The following is a 16084-nucleotide window of genomic DNA, read 5'->3' as shown; positions in this document are numbered from 1 at the left end:
TTTGCACCTTCAATAATCAACTTCTCAAATTTAGTCTGGTAGGCCAATTTTAACTCGTGTCCAAAATTGTCCCTTAATAAAGCCCATACCTGATAATAAGCAAATAGCGAATTTAACAGTATTCCAAATGTTTCTTGAAATCTAACAAAAGAAAGAAAAGATCCCCTCTCAAAACAATCTTCTACAGTTCAAATACCCTTTGAATCCCAAATTTTTAGACGATGATTATTCACAGAAAAAGGAATAATCTTATTCCGATAATAGTGGAGTTCTAGCAGTAACTTTACCTTTAGTTCCAATAATTTGAGCTCTACTATACCTGTACCAAATTTCCAGTAAATGTCTTATTATTAGTAAATTTTATGTTTTTAAAAGATAAGGATTCCATTTATAAATAAAATGATAAACATTAAGTTCTGAAATCTGTGCAAATTCAACTTTAGCCCACACAGGAGGTTGATCAACATCAAAGATTTGATTAATAAATTTTAATTGAGCTGCCTCATAATAATTCTGAAAATTTGGTAATTGAAGTCCTCCTAATGCATATTGTCTCCGCTCAAATTAGACAGTGTTACAATTTTTAAAAATGACACCTCACACACCAAATATAAATACAAAATAAAGGCTCCTAAAAATTATTTTTTAAAAACTGCTCTTTAAAAAAAAAATACAAAAAAACACACCCAGTTTAAAAAAAACCCTTAAAAAAAAACTACAGCAATAGTACCCCCCCCCCCCTTAATTGACTGGGTGTGGTCAATACAAGTGGCTGATGACTTCAGAAACAGCCGGGTCATCCACCTCCTCCCAACCGAACTTCACAAAAAAATACATATATTCATCTTATAGTCCAGGCTGAACTTGAGTATCATCGTCCAGTTCAATCAATTGTGCAGATTCCAGCATTTTCTTCCCATTCCCATTCTTGATCTTAGTTACATTCACCAATGGTTTCCTTGACAGATCTGTACCCAGCTTGTCATCTGGCAAAGAATTAGTATTGCCCATAGAAGACCTTCAATACCGCCGGATATCGAAAAGCAAATTTATATCCCTTCCTCCACAAAACTGCCTTAGCCGGATTAAATTTTTCCTGACTCTGAATAACCTCTTGACAGCATAAAAAAAACCTCATCACCCTGAACCATCATAGGGCTCTGAGCAAGTTGGGCTTTTTGAACCACAAGGCGCAAAATTGACTCATGGTCCTGGTACCTCAAACACCTAAGTAAGACTGCTCTCAGAGGTTGACCCGGAAGAGATTTCTTTCTTAATGTTCAATGTGCTCTATCCAATTCCAAACCATGTGGAAATGATTCAACTCTCAACATGTTCGGAATCCATTTCCAAAAAAATTTTGTAGGATCCGATCCTTCAGTATCCTCCAGAAGACCCACTATTTTAATATTATTGTGGCGACTCTGGTTCTCCAATGAATCAATTTTCTGCAACAAATCTCTCTTCTGAATGTTCCACCCTGTAAATGAATCCTCAATTTGATCCATTCTGTCTGTATAACAATCAACACAGTCCTTACAATCAAAAAAGACTTCTTCAATCTTAAATTTATTTTGTACAATGTCAACTGCTGTCAAACATTTATTAACATCTGTTTTAATAGATGCAATTTCTCCACACATGTCAGCCATTTTCACCTTCATTTCAGCAAATTGCTCATTTATATTCCGAAAACTATTAGTCATATAAAACATCATACTCTCATTTTGCTTTGTAAGCTCTTCAAACATAGTCACAACATCAGGTCCAGGTGAGGGACTCATTAAGACTGGAGAAGAAATTGACTTAGAAGGTGAAATTGATTTTGAAGCCCTGGGCCTACCTTCAATAATATTTGCTGCAGCTTTCAAAAGTTCTTGATCCTCTTCATCCAAGAACTCTATATTTTCCTCCTTTTCCTCTTCTGATCATTCAGTCTCCTCTCTGGTGGCCTGACTGTGGGTCTGGACCCCTTTCCATGCTGGGCCGACCGGTGGTGCAGTGTAGACCGGGTCTCCCTGCAGCCCGGACCCATTCCAGAATATCACGCATGCGCAAACTTGCGCGCATGCTCAACGCGCCCGCAGTGCAGGTCCGAATGTCCACTGACACATCGCTGTGCACCAGCATGCCGCTGGCTGTGCTCTTGTGCTTGCGTTCCAACACAGGCACCCTTCCACGCACAACATAACGTGCCCGTGGATGTCCTGGCCCAATGCCAGAAAGGACCGTCAGCGCCATCTTGCGTCACTATGCACACAGGCGATGCCGGCACTTCCTCCAACATACCTGCGGATGATCAATGGGGCTTCAACTCCATCATGAACTGCTCCTGAGGCTTCTTCTGTGAGGTAGGCCCAGTTTCTTCACTTTTTTCCACCAACTTAAAAAACAGTTCTTTTGATTGTTGACCTTTTGCTTTCTTCATTTCTTATATCTTCAAAAGTTAAATTACTTCCTCAAACCTTTAAAAAGATTTTTAAAGTCCATATAATTGGGGCATTAAATAGTCCATTCAGGGAAAGGTGATTTCCCACATCTTCGACCTACGCTATCTTGCCACGCCCCCCCCCCCCCCAGAAACCAGAACTTAAGTGGAGACGTGCAGAAAGTTGTTAAAACAGAGTAGTCAGAGCTTAAATCAATCAGGGCTTTAGGTAATTGTGGGTCAATTTCTAATTTGTCTGACCTCAGCAATTTGTCCATTGTGGTTATCAATTTTATTACCATAAGTTTTTTTTTAATGCTATCAATAACTCCTATCAATAGTTAGGAGTTAGAAGAACTGAAGTTACGAGATGACGGGCTTTTATTACCATAAGACTGGACACATGCTCTTGTTGCTGGCCCGATTCCAGGATTTTTACTGAAGGAGGGGCTTGGGCAGAATCTCCCGGGCAGGATCAGCAACGGCAGTGGGGAGGTGTTGGGGATCAGTGACTGCTGATACAAGTACAGGTACTCCCTGACTTATGACCATAATTGGGTCCGAAGGATCGGTGTTATCTCGAAATGGACATAATCAGAATTTTGGCTGCACAGGTGGAGGACTGAAGTTTTTAAGCAAACTTTTTAAACAAATGTTGTATTTAACAAACTATTTAAACCATTTAAGAGCCAAAATGTGCCTACTTACTTCGTTAGTCAGTGTCTGGGGTCCATAGGCTGGGCGCAGCCATCTTGATTCTTGTGTACATGCGCAAGTCTTCGGTTGGCACATGCACAGTGGGTTTGCATATTGGAATTCGGATGGCACATGTGCGAGAGTTAATTGCCCTGACAATATCGAATTTGCGCCCTTAACTCTGGCGCATGCGTCAACCAAACTCCAATACGCAAACCCACCATGCATGTGCCAACCGAAGACTTGCGCATGAATCAAGATGGTCGTGCCCAATCTATGGGCCCTAAGACACTGACTGACAAAGTAAGTACTGTAAGGTAAAACATCATGAGATGGGAATGTGTAAGGAGTTACCCTGTGCAGGGCTGTAACAAGATGTGAATGCATCCTTGTACTTACAAGATAAGAGAGACATTGATGGATTGAGAGGCAGGAAGCTAGCAGGGAAAGGATAGCAACAGTTTTAGTCATTGGACAAGTAATGATATGATGATGTTCTAAGCACGTATCCAAGGGTATAAAAAATCACCATTTTGCTGATAACGGCAGAATGCATTCTCCGACTAACATTGTTAGTTGCAAGTGTTACAATCCGGTAATAAAGAACAAAAAACCCTGATTTCGACTCAGTCTGGTGTTTGTCTCACTCATTCATGAACAAAGCAGACCTAACAGTACGCACATTTTGGCTCTTCCATGTTCTGTATCCCTGCTATAATTTTCAAATACAATGTAAACTGCGTAAATTTTATATTTTTTAATTAAAAAAATTGGTTGTATGTGCGGATGGATGTAGGTGGCAAGTCAGGGAGTGCTTGTATTCTGCTGATGCTACTGGGTTGTTTAAAGCCATTTCTGAATTATCTGAAAAATGCAGTTTGCCCACACACATCCGATCCTGAGTGTTTCAGATAATCAGAATCATGTGGTATTACTAACTATCAGAGTATGATTTATCTGATGCTCATATAAAAATAATTGATTTTTATTTGTGGGAAAAAATTAGTATTAAGAAACATTTGTTTTTGTGTTTTTTCAACATCTCTGAACACTTAGCAGCCAATATTTTGCAGCAGTTAATTTCTGCCTAACAATAATGCTGCCAGGTTAATTGAAGATTTAATATTGGCTCATTCTACAAATAATGTCAAGAAATATTCTGCATGAATTTGAGAAGGCAGATTGAATTTCACGTCACACCTGAAAGTCTCACCAACATACTGAGAAGTCAATCCAGCTCAGTTCACATGCTCCTGTCGCTTGCAACTCTCACTTATCTATTCAAGATCAAAAATATATTCCTTACACGATGTGATGCACTGCTGCATCCGTAAGCAGACACAAAACTCGAGAAATTACTATACAACAGGCTTTATTCAGTTGACAGTAGCTGTACTGGTGGCTCCCGAGGGTTAGATCCTGGGCGGTTGATTGACAGCCGACCAGTTGTGGTCTGTCCTCTGGTGATCTTCCTGCAGGTACAGAGATCGCCCACTGCAGTAAGCTAATGGTGTATCACCACATTCACCCCCTTCTTTAAAATTGTCCTGGGGGAGGGGTTTAGTAACAATCTTAGGTGGTATATGTGTATTTACAGGTTTAGATGGTCCGCTGGCTGTTGGAATCTCTGTGACCGTCGCAGGGTTGGCTCCTGGTCATAAGTCGGTGAGGGAATGCTGGGTGTCTGAGGGCTATACTGGACAGCTGGGGTGGTTGGCGTAGCGCAGTGCAGTGGGGTGGCCGGGGCGGCCTGGATCGGCAAGCGTGTGAAGCGTTGGAGGGGCAGGGGAGAAGGGTCGTCCCCTGCGGCGTTAGTGTGCAATGAGTTTTCGAGGTGGGGAAGACTCATCGGGCAGACGTGGTCCTTGGGTGGTGGAGGCTGCTGTGTTGGGGTGGATGCTCCCTCTGGGGCCAGATCCCTCGTTGTCCTCTCGGCCATTGGGGTAGTTGTGGTTGGCATATAGGAGGAACACCTGCTTGACCAGGGGTTCGGCCTTGTGGGCCCGTGTGCGTTTACGCAGGAGCAGCAGTCTCAGAGACGTGAGCCATGCTGGGAGGGAGATTCCATTCGCCGATTTCCTGGGGAATGAAAATAGGCGTGTCTGAGGGGTCTCATTGGTAGCCATGCACAGGAGCGATCTGATTGCATGGAGCGCCTTGGGGAGGCCGTCCTGCTTGTAGTCCACGGACCAGCCTTTTGACTTAAGGGCCAGGAGGACTGCCTTCCAGATCACCTCATTTTCGTGCTCCACCTGTCCATTGCTCCTTACAGCTCCTCACTCATGAAGCTGGACCCCCAGTCACTGTGGATGAACATAGGGTAGCCAAATAGAGTGAAGATCTGTGTCAGTGCCCTGATGATGGTTGTGTAGGTGTCTGAGCACGGGATGGTGAAAGGAAAACAGGAGTACTCATCTATCACTGCGAGGAAGTAAACGTTCCAGTTCGTGGAAGGCAGGGGGCCCTTAAAGTCAATACTGAGGTGTTCGAAGGGCTGGGTGGCCTTCACGACGTGGGCCTGTGGTGGGCGGAAGAAACGAGGCTTGCATTCCGTGCAGACCTGGGATGCCTTAGACATTGTCTGGACTTCCTGGACGGTGTCTGGGAGGTTCCAGGACTTAATGAAATGGTAGAGGTGTGTAACGCCTGGGTGGCAGAGGGATTCGTGGGATGTCTGCAGCTGGTGGACCTGGGCCGACACGCAGGTCTGGGAACGGCGTCGGGGGAGTTGTTGAACTTATCCGGTCGGTACTGGATGTCATAGCTGAACGTTGCTAGCCCGACTCTCCAGTGCAGAATCTTGTCGTTTTTGATCTTGCTTTTGTGGGTGATGCTGAACATTAATGCCAGTCCACGCTGGTCAGTGAGGAGGTTGAACCTCCTGCCTGCCAGGTAGTGATGCCAGTGGCAGACCGCTTCCACGATCGCTTGGGCCTCCTTTTCAATGGCAGACTGCCCAAGCTCGGAATCATGGAAGGTTCTTGAGAAGAAGGCAAGGGCCACATTGGAGGCATAGCACTCCACCTGGAATAGGGAGTCCTCATCCACTGCATGCATCGTGGCATCTTGATGTCCTGCCTGTTGCGGGTAAAGGCTGCCTGCGCCTTGGGTGGGAAGGGAAAGGTGGTGGCCTGGGCCAGTGGGTAGGCCTTGTCTGAGAAGCAGGGAACACACTGGGAGATGTAGGAAAAGAGGCCACAGCACCTGTGGAGGGCCTTGAGTGTGTGTGTGGGAGGGGGTAGTTCCATTAATGGGTGCATGGATTTGGACAGGGCTGATGACACCATGTGCCACGATGTACCCCAGGATGGCGAGGCGAGTGGTGCTGAACGCACACTTCTCTTTGTTATAAGTGAGGTTGAGCTCCTCGGCCATCTGGAGAAATTTCTCCAGGTTGGCATCGTGGTCCTGCTGGTCATGGCCACAAATGGTGAAATTGTCCAGATTTGGGAAGGTCACTCATTTCTTGACGGTCTACCATGCGGTCCATTTTGCTCTGGAAGACAGAGACCCCGTTAGTGACCTGAACGGAACTCGGCGGAACTGGTAGAGACTGCTGTCTGCTTCGAAGTCGGTGTAGAACTTGTCCCGCACATGGATCGGGAGCTGATGATAGGCTGACTTCAGGTCGATTGTGGAGACGGCTCTGTAGCGGGCTATCTCGTTGTCCATGTCGGCTATCCTGGGTAAGGGGTAGCCATCCAGCTGGGTGTATCGGTTAATGGTCTGACTGTAGTCTATGACTATTCTCGGTTTGCTGCCCCCTTTGACCACCAGGACTTCGGTTCTCCATGGGCGGATGCTGCGTTCTATGACGCCCTCCACCAGGAGCCGCTTTACCTCCGCTTTAATGAATTCTCTATCGACTGCATTAGGACCTGCTTCTGGCTGCTATCAGTTTGCAGTCTGGTGTGAGGTAAGAGAAGAGGGCGGGAGGGGTGATGCGCAGTGTGGAGAGGCTGCAGGTGGGCTGGGGCTGGTTGGATGGCGCGCTGTGGAGCGTGAGCGTGGGTAGGGGTCCACCAAAAGCAAGGGTGATGCTCTGTAGGTGGCACTGGAAATCTAAGCCGAGGAGGACCGGGGCACAGAGTGTGGGCATGACCAGGAGCCTGAACCCACTTGTATGTCTCCCCCCCACCCCGCACAGTCAGATCAATGGAGCAACACCCAAGGGTTAATATGGAGCGGTCCTAGGCGGCGAAAACGATAGCAAAGTTGGTAGGGTTGACTAAGACAACCAAATTTTAAGAATTATTTTAAAGCAGTTCAATTGAGGTTTTTGTCCTCCTGTTATCAACGGGGTGAAAAACCAGCTTGGATTCAAATAGAAATGAATAAAATTGGTGAAACTTTTCCAGAGTTAATTTTGTATAAATGAAATAGTGAATCATTTAAAGGAACTAAAGATTTTTCCATATTGAAACATATTTGAAACACATAGAATAGAATTCATATTGAGAGAGGAATTAAAAATTATTAATTACTAAAAATGTTGTTAAAACAAAATCAAACCTTTTATTTTGAATAATTCTTTATTTGATAATTGGTAAAGGTATACAGAAAATAAAAGATTGTTTCTTAAGATCTTTTTTCTGAACTTTTGATCAATTAAAAGATAAATACAATATACATAATAATACATTTTTTGCATATTATCAATTAAAAATGTATTTGTAAAAGAAACTGGGTGCAGATTTTAGACTCCCTAAACAAAGTCAGTTTTAAGATATAATAACAGATACATTTGTTGTTAAGAAATGTATTACTAGTATGTATATAAAATGACAAGAGACTGCAAAGAAAAATGATTTATATAAATCAAAAATGTGATGGGAGAAAGATTTAAATATACAATTTCAGGTGGAGATTTAGTCAAAATTATGTTATGAACGTGTTATGGATACAGTAAATGTTATATATCAAATGGTTCAATATAATTTTCTTCATCAATTGTATTACACTCCACATAAGTTAAATGGACTTAAACACTTATTTGAATAATTAGGATTTTGATGTGTGAAAGGAAGAGGGACTTTTTTGCATTCACTGTAGTCTTGTGAAAAAGTGGAAAGGTTTTGGAATGAACTGAGTTTATTATTAGGCAAATTATGAAGATAAAGATACCAAAGGATCCAAGACTATTTTTACTTGGAGATAGTTATGAAAAGGATATAAAATTGAAATTGGACAAATAACAAGAAACATTTTTGAAGTATTGCAATAGCAACTGCAAAGAAATGTATAACGATATCATGGAAATATGATGAGAAGTGTTAATAAGTAGATGGTATAATGAGATGCAAAATTGTATACCTTTGGAAAAAATTACGTATAGTTTAAGGAAGTGGGTTGAAAATTCTTATAGTATTTGGAAACCATATATAGATTTTATGGATTATTTTCCGTCCACCTCTTCTATCTTATCGACTCCTCTTAATTAGTCATTTTTAATAACAATTAATGATTGTATGTGCTAATATTGTTGTACATTAAATGGTAGGTGTTTCTTTCCTTTTCTTTTGGGTGGGAGGGGGGATGGGAAGAAAAATATAAAAGTATTTTTGTATCATTGGCGATGGATATTTTAATTAATGTTTTATTCATTTTTTTCTCTAATGATGCAAACAATTAAATGTTTTTTTTTAAAGTTCGAAGTTCAAATTTATTGTTAGAGTACATACATGACATCCCATATGACCCTGAGATTCTTCTTCCAGTTGGTGAGGCAGAGTTACCACTTATTGGTAGGGCAAAAAAACTGAAGTCAAGGACATACATATACATGTGAATAAATAAAGAAATGTAAACAAAGTGACTGTGCAAATACTGAGAAAAAAATCCATAAAATGCAAAAGAGTCCTTTTAATGACTCTCAGATTGAGTTGGCTGTTGGGGCGTCTGATGGTGGAGGGATAGCATCTGTTCCTAAACCTGGTGGTGTGGATACCTCTTTCCTGATGGTAGCAATGAGAAAAAGCGTGTGCTGGGTGGTGTGGATCCTTGATGATTGGTGCTGCTCTCTGATGGCAGCATACTCATTTGATGTTTTCGATGGTGAGCAGTGTTTTTCCTGTGACGTACTGGGCTGTATCCACTACCTTTTGCAAGGCTTTCCGTTCAGGGGTATTGGTGTCCCATTACCAGACCATGATGCAGTTGGTTAGCACATTATCCGCCAAACATCTGTTGAAATTTGCCAGGGTTTCCGATGTCATGTTAAATTTCTGCAAACTCCTGAGGAAGTAAAGATGCTGACACACTTTCTTCAGGATGCCATTAGTGTCAGGAAAAATCCTCCGAGATAGTGACTCCCAACACCTTAAATTTTCTCACCCTCTCCACCTCTGATCTCCCAAAGATCTGAATTTCCCTTCCTAAAATCAACAATCAACTCCACCTTTCAATGATTTTGAAGTCCATCTGTGGCTATCATTTTAGGCAAAACGTCTGACCAGTTTTTCTTGAATTTCTGTTCTCTAAATACCCACTTCCATGCCATTTTCTAATTGAACAACTTATACTCAATGTTCAACTGTGATTCTGCAAAGCAGAGTTGCAAAGCAATACTGATTATTTCAGACCATGCTCAAATGGTTCTTAATATTTGGTCACTGTCAAATTGAATGTTCTGATAAATAAATGCCAAATATTTTTATGTCTGTACTACAGTGCCCGCCATAATGTTTGGGATATTATGTTTTTTTTTCCTTTATTTGCCCCTGTGCTCCACAGTTTTAAAGTTGTAATTGAAGTGCACTTTCCAGATTTTATTCAAAGTTATTTGTTTCTTCTTTCTTTGGCTTGGCTTCGCGGACGAAGATTTATGGAGGGGGTAAAAAGTCCACGTCAGCTGCAGGCTCGTTTGTGGCTGACCAGTCCGATGCGGGACAGGCAGACACGATTGCAGCGGTTGCAAGGGAAAGTTGGTTGGTTGGGGTTGGGTGTTGGGTTTTTCCTCCTTTGCCTTTTGTCAGTGAGGTGGGCTCTGCGGTCTTCTTCAAAGGAGGCTGCTGCCCGCCAAACTGTGAGGCGCCAAGATGCACGGTTTGAGGCGTTATCAGCCCACTGGCGGTGGTCAATGTGGCAGGCACCAAGAGATTTCTTTAGGCAGTCCTTGTACCTTTTCTTTGGTGCACCTCTGTCACGGTGGCCAGTGGAGAGCTCGCCATATAATACGATCTTGGGAAGGCGATGGTCCTCCATTCTGGAGACGTGACCCATCCAGCGCAGCTGGATCTTCAGCAGCGTGGACTCGATGCTGTCGACCTCTGCCATCTCGAGTACCTCGACGTTAGGGGTGTGAGCGCTCCAATGGATGTTGAGGATGGAGCGGAGACAACGCTGGTGGAAGCGTTCTAGGAGCCGTAGGTGGTGCCGGTAGAGGACCCATGATTCGGAGCCGAACAGGAGTGTGGGTATGACAACGGCTCTGTATACGCTTATCTTTGTGAGGTTTTTCAGTTGGTTGTTTTTCCAGACTCTTTTGTGTAGTCTTCCAAAGGCGCTATTTGCCTTGGCGAGTCTGTTGTCTATCTCATTGTCGATCCTTGCATCTGATGAAATGGTGCAGCCGAGATAGGTAAACTGGTTGACCGTTTTGAGTTTTGTGTGCCCGATGGAGATGTGGGGGGGCTGGTAGTCATGGTGGGGAGCTGGCTGATGGAGGACCTCAGTTTTCTTCAGGCTGACTTCCAGGCCAAACATTTTGGCAGTTTCCGCAAAGCAGGACGTCAAGCGCTGAAGAGCTGGCTCTGAATGGGCAACTAAAGCGGCATCATCTGCAAAGAGTAGTTCACGGACAAGTTTCTCTTGTGTCTTGGTGTGAGCTTGCAGGTGTGATCTTGTTGAAATTACAGCGCTTTTATACATAGTTCCCTCATTTCAGGACACCATGATGTTTGGGACATTTGGCTTCAGAGGTGTTTGTGAGTACTCAGGTATGTTTACTTGCTTCATTGGTGCAGGTATGAGAGAGCTGGGCTTGCTTCTAAGCTTTTGATCAACTTTGAAGTCTGCAATTGCCATATTTCAACATGAGGATCAGAGTTGTACCAATGAAAGTCAAAGAAGCCATTAGGAGGCTGAAAAACAAGAATAAAACAGTAAGAGACATCACCCAAACCTTAGGATTACCAAATTCAACAGTTTGCAACATCATTAAGAAGATGGTAAGCTCAGTAATTGCAAAGGGACTGGTATTCCAAGGAAAACCTCCATTGCAATGACAGAAGAATTCTCATCATATTAATGAAAATGCCCAAACTCTTGTCCGACAGATCAGACACTCTTCAGGAGGCAGGTGTGGATATGTCAATGGATCACTGTCCGCAGATGACTTAATGAACAGAAATACAGAGGCTATACTGCAAGATATAAAACACTAGTTTGAAACAGAAACAGGATGACCAGATTACAGTTTGCCAAGAAGTATTTAAAAGAGCCTGCAGAATTCTGGAAAATGGTCTTGTGGATGGATGAGACCAAGATCAACCTCTATCAGAGTAATTCCAAGAGCAAAGTGTCGAGACATAAAAGAACTGCCCAAGATCCAAAGCATGGCACCTCATTTGTGAAACATAGTGTTGGAGGTGTTATGGCCTGGCATGTATGGCTGCCACAGGTAATGGTGGACTTCTATTCATTGATGATAACTGCTGATGGCAGTAGCAAAATGAATTCTGAGGTGCATATATCTTATGTGCTCAAGTTCAAGCAAATTCCTCCTAACTTATTGGACAGTGCTTCATCCTATTGGAGGGCAACAATCCCAAACATACTGCTGAAGCAACAAAAGAGTTTTTAAAAGCTAAAAACTGGAAAATTCTTGAATGGCCAAGTCAGTCACCAGATGTTAATCCAATTGAGCATGCCTTCCATATATGCTGAAGAGAAAACTTAAAGGGACAAGACCCCAAAGCAAGCAGGAGCTGAAGATGGCTGCAGTAGAGGCCTGGCAGAGCATCACCAGAGGAGATACTCAGCACCTGGTGATGTCTATGAATCACAGACTTCAAACAGTCACTGTATGCAAGGAATATGCAACAAAGTACTAATCTTGACTACTTTAATATACTGCACATATGTCCCAAATATGATGCCCTGAAATGTGGGGACTATGTATAAAAAGTCCTGTAATTTCGACATGGTCAAACCAAAATGTATACAAATAACCTTGAATAAAATCTGGAATGTGCACTTTAATCACGTGAATTTTTTGATTACAAATTTAAAACTATGGAGCACAAGTGCAAATAACGGAAAAATATGTCTTTGTCCCGAACATTTGGGAAGATGCTGTTTATTGAATACTTTCCTGAATATGGCACATACAGAATATCTACTCTGGGAAGACTGCACACTCATAGTGGGGCCTGCCACTCTAAATTCCCTGGCAAAAGATCAAATCGTATTAACTCCATACATTTTAGGATACATATTGTGTACTCTTACCTATCAGGGTAGATAAGTAATTTTAATTTCTTACCAAACTGCAGAAATAGTTCTGAGATGGAAGGTATTAACTGAGTGTTTGCTGATGAGCCTCTTTCCTACATTCTTACATTCCTCAAAGTCAATACCAAAACTATGATTACCGATTAAAGGGTAATTTTTGAGTAAGTACGAAGAGTAAGAGCCGCAGACAGTGGTAGAACAGCATGCCTGCAGTATGCCAATTGGCACTAGTGGCTGTCGTGTTCGTTTTGGCATTCTATGTACAGAAATTAAGCTTTAACTTGGCCTTCTTAAATCCAGTGCAAGATTTATTTTGCATTTTTAATGTTTAGATGCAATTTCCGCACTTCCACAATTCCGGCTATGTTTCAGTTTTAGATCAAATGAAATCTTATTTTGCACTTGTGTCAATTTTTACCTGAACTTTATTTTCTATATTCCATGAACCCATGGAAATTATTGGCTTCAAACTGGCTTGATTTAATCTCTTAATTTGGATGAAATGAAACAAATAATAATTTCTCATTATTGCACTGCTGTTTTTTTAACAGGCACAGAAAGAAAAAAAGGAAAAAAGGCAAAAGAAAATCAAGTGCACATTATACAGGGATCCACCACCTCCCTGGAGTCCCCCTAATAAAACAATTCCATTTGGAAAATGATCATTGTATAACAGTGGTAAACAAACATTGTAATGCTTCTTAAATTATTTCAAAGTGAGTAAATTTTGAACTACATTTTTAATTACCTCTGAATCTCAGTTATTACAAAGTAACAATGCATGATTTTAAAGAAAAACAGAACAAATTTAATCTCTGATCCCTTGAACAAAAATATTGTTGTAGTCTCATACAGCCTGGAAACAGGCCATTCAGTGCACCACATCCATACTGACCAGAGAGCATTTGCCTGTATTATTCTTCCAGCATTTGGCTCAATGCCCTGGCAACCCAAGTGCTTGTGCAGACATATCGTAGATGATGCTGTCAGTGATTGGTTTCATGCTTTCTCAGGGAGTGTATTCCAGTGATTTACCACCCTCTGATCAACAAAGGTTCCCCTCAGATTCCCTCTAAATTTCTTGCTACTTAACATAAATCTGTCCTTCAGTTTAACATGGGGGTAAAGTTTCCTGTAGCCCAATGTCTGTACCTCTCATCAATATAAATACCTCAACTGTGTCCCCTCTTCCTCGACTCCAAGAAAAACTGATTTATGTTCTAAGATTGTAAATAAATTGTCGGATGAAACAAAACTATCATCTTTAAGGCTGACTTGGATTTTGCTGGTAAGTGTTGTAATTTCCCCATTCTGAGGAATTTCTCTCTGGATTTTGGGTCAGCTTAGACCAAGCACATGATCTCTGATCTGAGTGATTTCAATGCACATGAGTAATACAGACCATCAAGCAATCATTTTATTTTCCGCAAGCTTCTCTTATCTCCCCACCCACCACCCCCAAACCTTCTCCAATTTCATCAATCACCCTCACACTTGAGACAATTTCCCTGGAGAATTAATTTGGGATGTGGGAGGAAACCAGAACCCTCCAAGGAAACCCACAATATCGGAGGTAAAGCATTCACGCTCTACACCAGAGATCAAGATTGAACCCATATCGCTGACGCTGTGAGGTAACAGTTGTACGAGCTGCACCAGTGTTCTACTGTATGGATAATAATGCAGAGGGGAAGGTAAGTAATGCTTTTTTAAATTTTGGGGATTTCTCAGCAATTATATTTCAATATTTGTCATTATATTTCTCAGCTTATTATGTTGCAAAATAAGTCATTTTAAAAGGTCTTAAACATTTTATATTTAATAGTTTTTAATTGCTTCTGAATGTTAGTTTTAAAAATAACCTTACAGTACTGAGTTCCAGCAAAGCAAATCAAATCTTTCAGGCATTCTTTGGAGATGGGCTCTGTTCTCTGTTGTTGAAGGCCATGCCACCATTCAACCACATTAACGAATCCAAGACATGGCAGATGACACTTCAAACCAGGAGCAATTGAAGATAGTGTCGTCAGAAATTCCAGATGAAATGCTGCACCACTGAGGACTGCTCAATACAGAATTGCGTCAGGTTTACAATATTTAGCTGTCAGGAATCAATTTCCCAAATTTCTTTGCTCTGCCATTGGATTGCTGGGAAGAATGTAATCACAAGTAGGCTGGAATAAACAAATTAAACATTTTGCTATGAGTTGCCATCATTGGGGACGATGGTCATAATGAAAAATATGATATCAAGTGTTAGATAAATGTTCAAATTTCTATAAACGTGGTTTCAGAGTTGGGTGTACAGAATTAATGCAAGTAACATGAGCTTAACATATTATGTGTTGGGATAATTTGTTAAGCTAATGTTATAAGGGCCTTCTGATCACTTTTCATGCATCTTCCCTGATGATCTTTTCAGCCAATATATTTAACCAATTATAGTTCTTGGTGCTAATGAATCTGACCGTGAATTTAAAAGAGGGCTTCATGAGCACAACTAAGCAAAGTTCATGAGTGGTCTGTTGGTGACGGACATTTAAGGGACAGATTTTATTTATCACTGTCCTCTGAGCTCCCAGTAAGAATGGAACCTCTCATCTCAGTAGGAAAAAAAAATTCCAATTTTGTGGAATTGATTGTTCCACAAAACAATCATTCTGTGGAAGCTTATTGAGCCATGGAGTTATACATTCTGAAAACCGGTCATCGGCACAACTTGTCCCTGCTGACAAAGGTGCCTTCCTTGGTTGGTTCCCATATCTTTCAAACCATTCATATCTATGTACCTGCCTCAAGACTTTGAAACATTGCAATTGTACCTCTACCGCTTTCTCTGGCAACTTGTTCCACACACCCATTCCCCTCAGTTCCCTTTAAGCCTTTACCTTCTCATCTTTAAGCTGTGTCTTCAAGTTTTACTTTCCCCTGCTCTGGGAAAAAGACTGTGACAATCCATTTCATCAGCCTCTATTAGATCATCCCGCAGTTTCCTTCACTCCAGAGAAAACAGTCCCAGTCTATCCAGTCTCTTCTTGAAGCAGCTGTGAAGAAGCCACACCAATGCTCAACTTTCTCAGGAGTTTGGGGAGAGTCAGCATGTCATCAGTGACATTATCAAAGGTCTGCAGGTCAGTGGAAAGTATATTGACTGGATGCATCATGGCCTGGTTTGGAACATTGAATGCCCAGGAACACGGAAGGCTGCAGAAAGTGTCAGGCCAACTAAGTCTCCTGTCCATAGAAGACTGCCTCAAGAAGGCAGCCAACATTATAAAGGATCTACATCATCCTTTTCACAATCCTTCTCACAGGTATTTTCAGGTGGAAAGAACAGAAGCATGAAGTCCAGAACCTCTAGGTTCAGGAACATTTCCAACTGCTATCAATCAATCTCTTGATGTCCCCATTCAACCCGAACTATAAAGCTACTCCTAGATTATCAAAAGTCTGTCTGTACTATTGAAACAACACATTTTTGCGTTGCTGCAACTGTGAACATTAATC

The 16084-nt window shown here is 41.9% G+C and overlaps 1 protein-coding gene across 8 annotated transcripts in view; it reads left to right on the top strand.

Annotated features, from left to right (window-relative positions):
- Nucleotides 1–14921, top strand: part of map9 (microtubule-associated protein 9) — a 125642-nt gene extending 110721 nt beyond the window's left edge. For 3 of the 8 annotated variants that reach the window (XR_011354185.1, XR_011354184.1, XM_069926697.1), the window contains 2 exons: nt 13129–13293; nt 14482–14906. Coding sequence is in view for 3 of the 8 variants with exons in the window: in XM_069926697.1 (XP_069782798.1) it covers nt 13129–13282 (154 nt within the window). In the remaining 5 variants the exon portion in view is untranslated. Of the gene's footprint in view, nt 1–13128; nt 13322–14481 lie in introns of those variants that run through there. The other 5 variants (XM_069926698.1, XM_069926696.1, XR_011354187.1 and 2 more) reach the window with 4 other exon arrangements.
- Nucleotides 14922–16084: the final 1163 nt, after the last annotated feature.

Source organism: Narcine bancroftii, chromosome 3 (genome assembly GCF_036971445.1).
Source record: "Narcine bancroftii isolate sNarBan1 chromosome 3, sNarBan1.hap1, whole genome shotgun sequence".
Classification (NCBI taxonomy): Eukaryota; Metazoa; Chordata; class Chondrichthyes; order Torpediniformes; family Narcinidae; genus Narcine; species Narcine bancroftii.
This window is presented reverse-complemented; position numbering and strand designations above follow the sequence as displayed.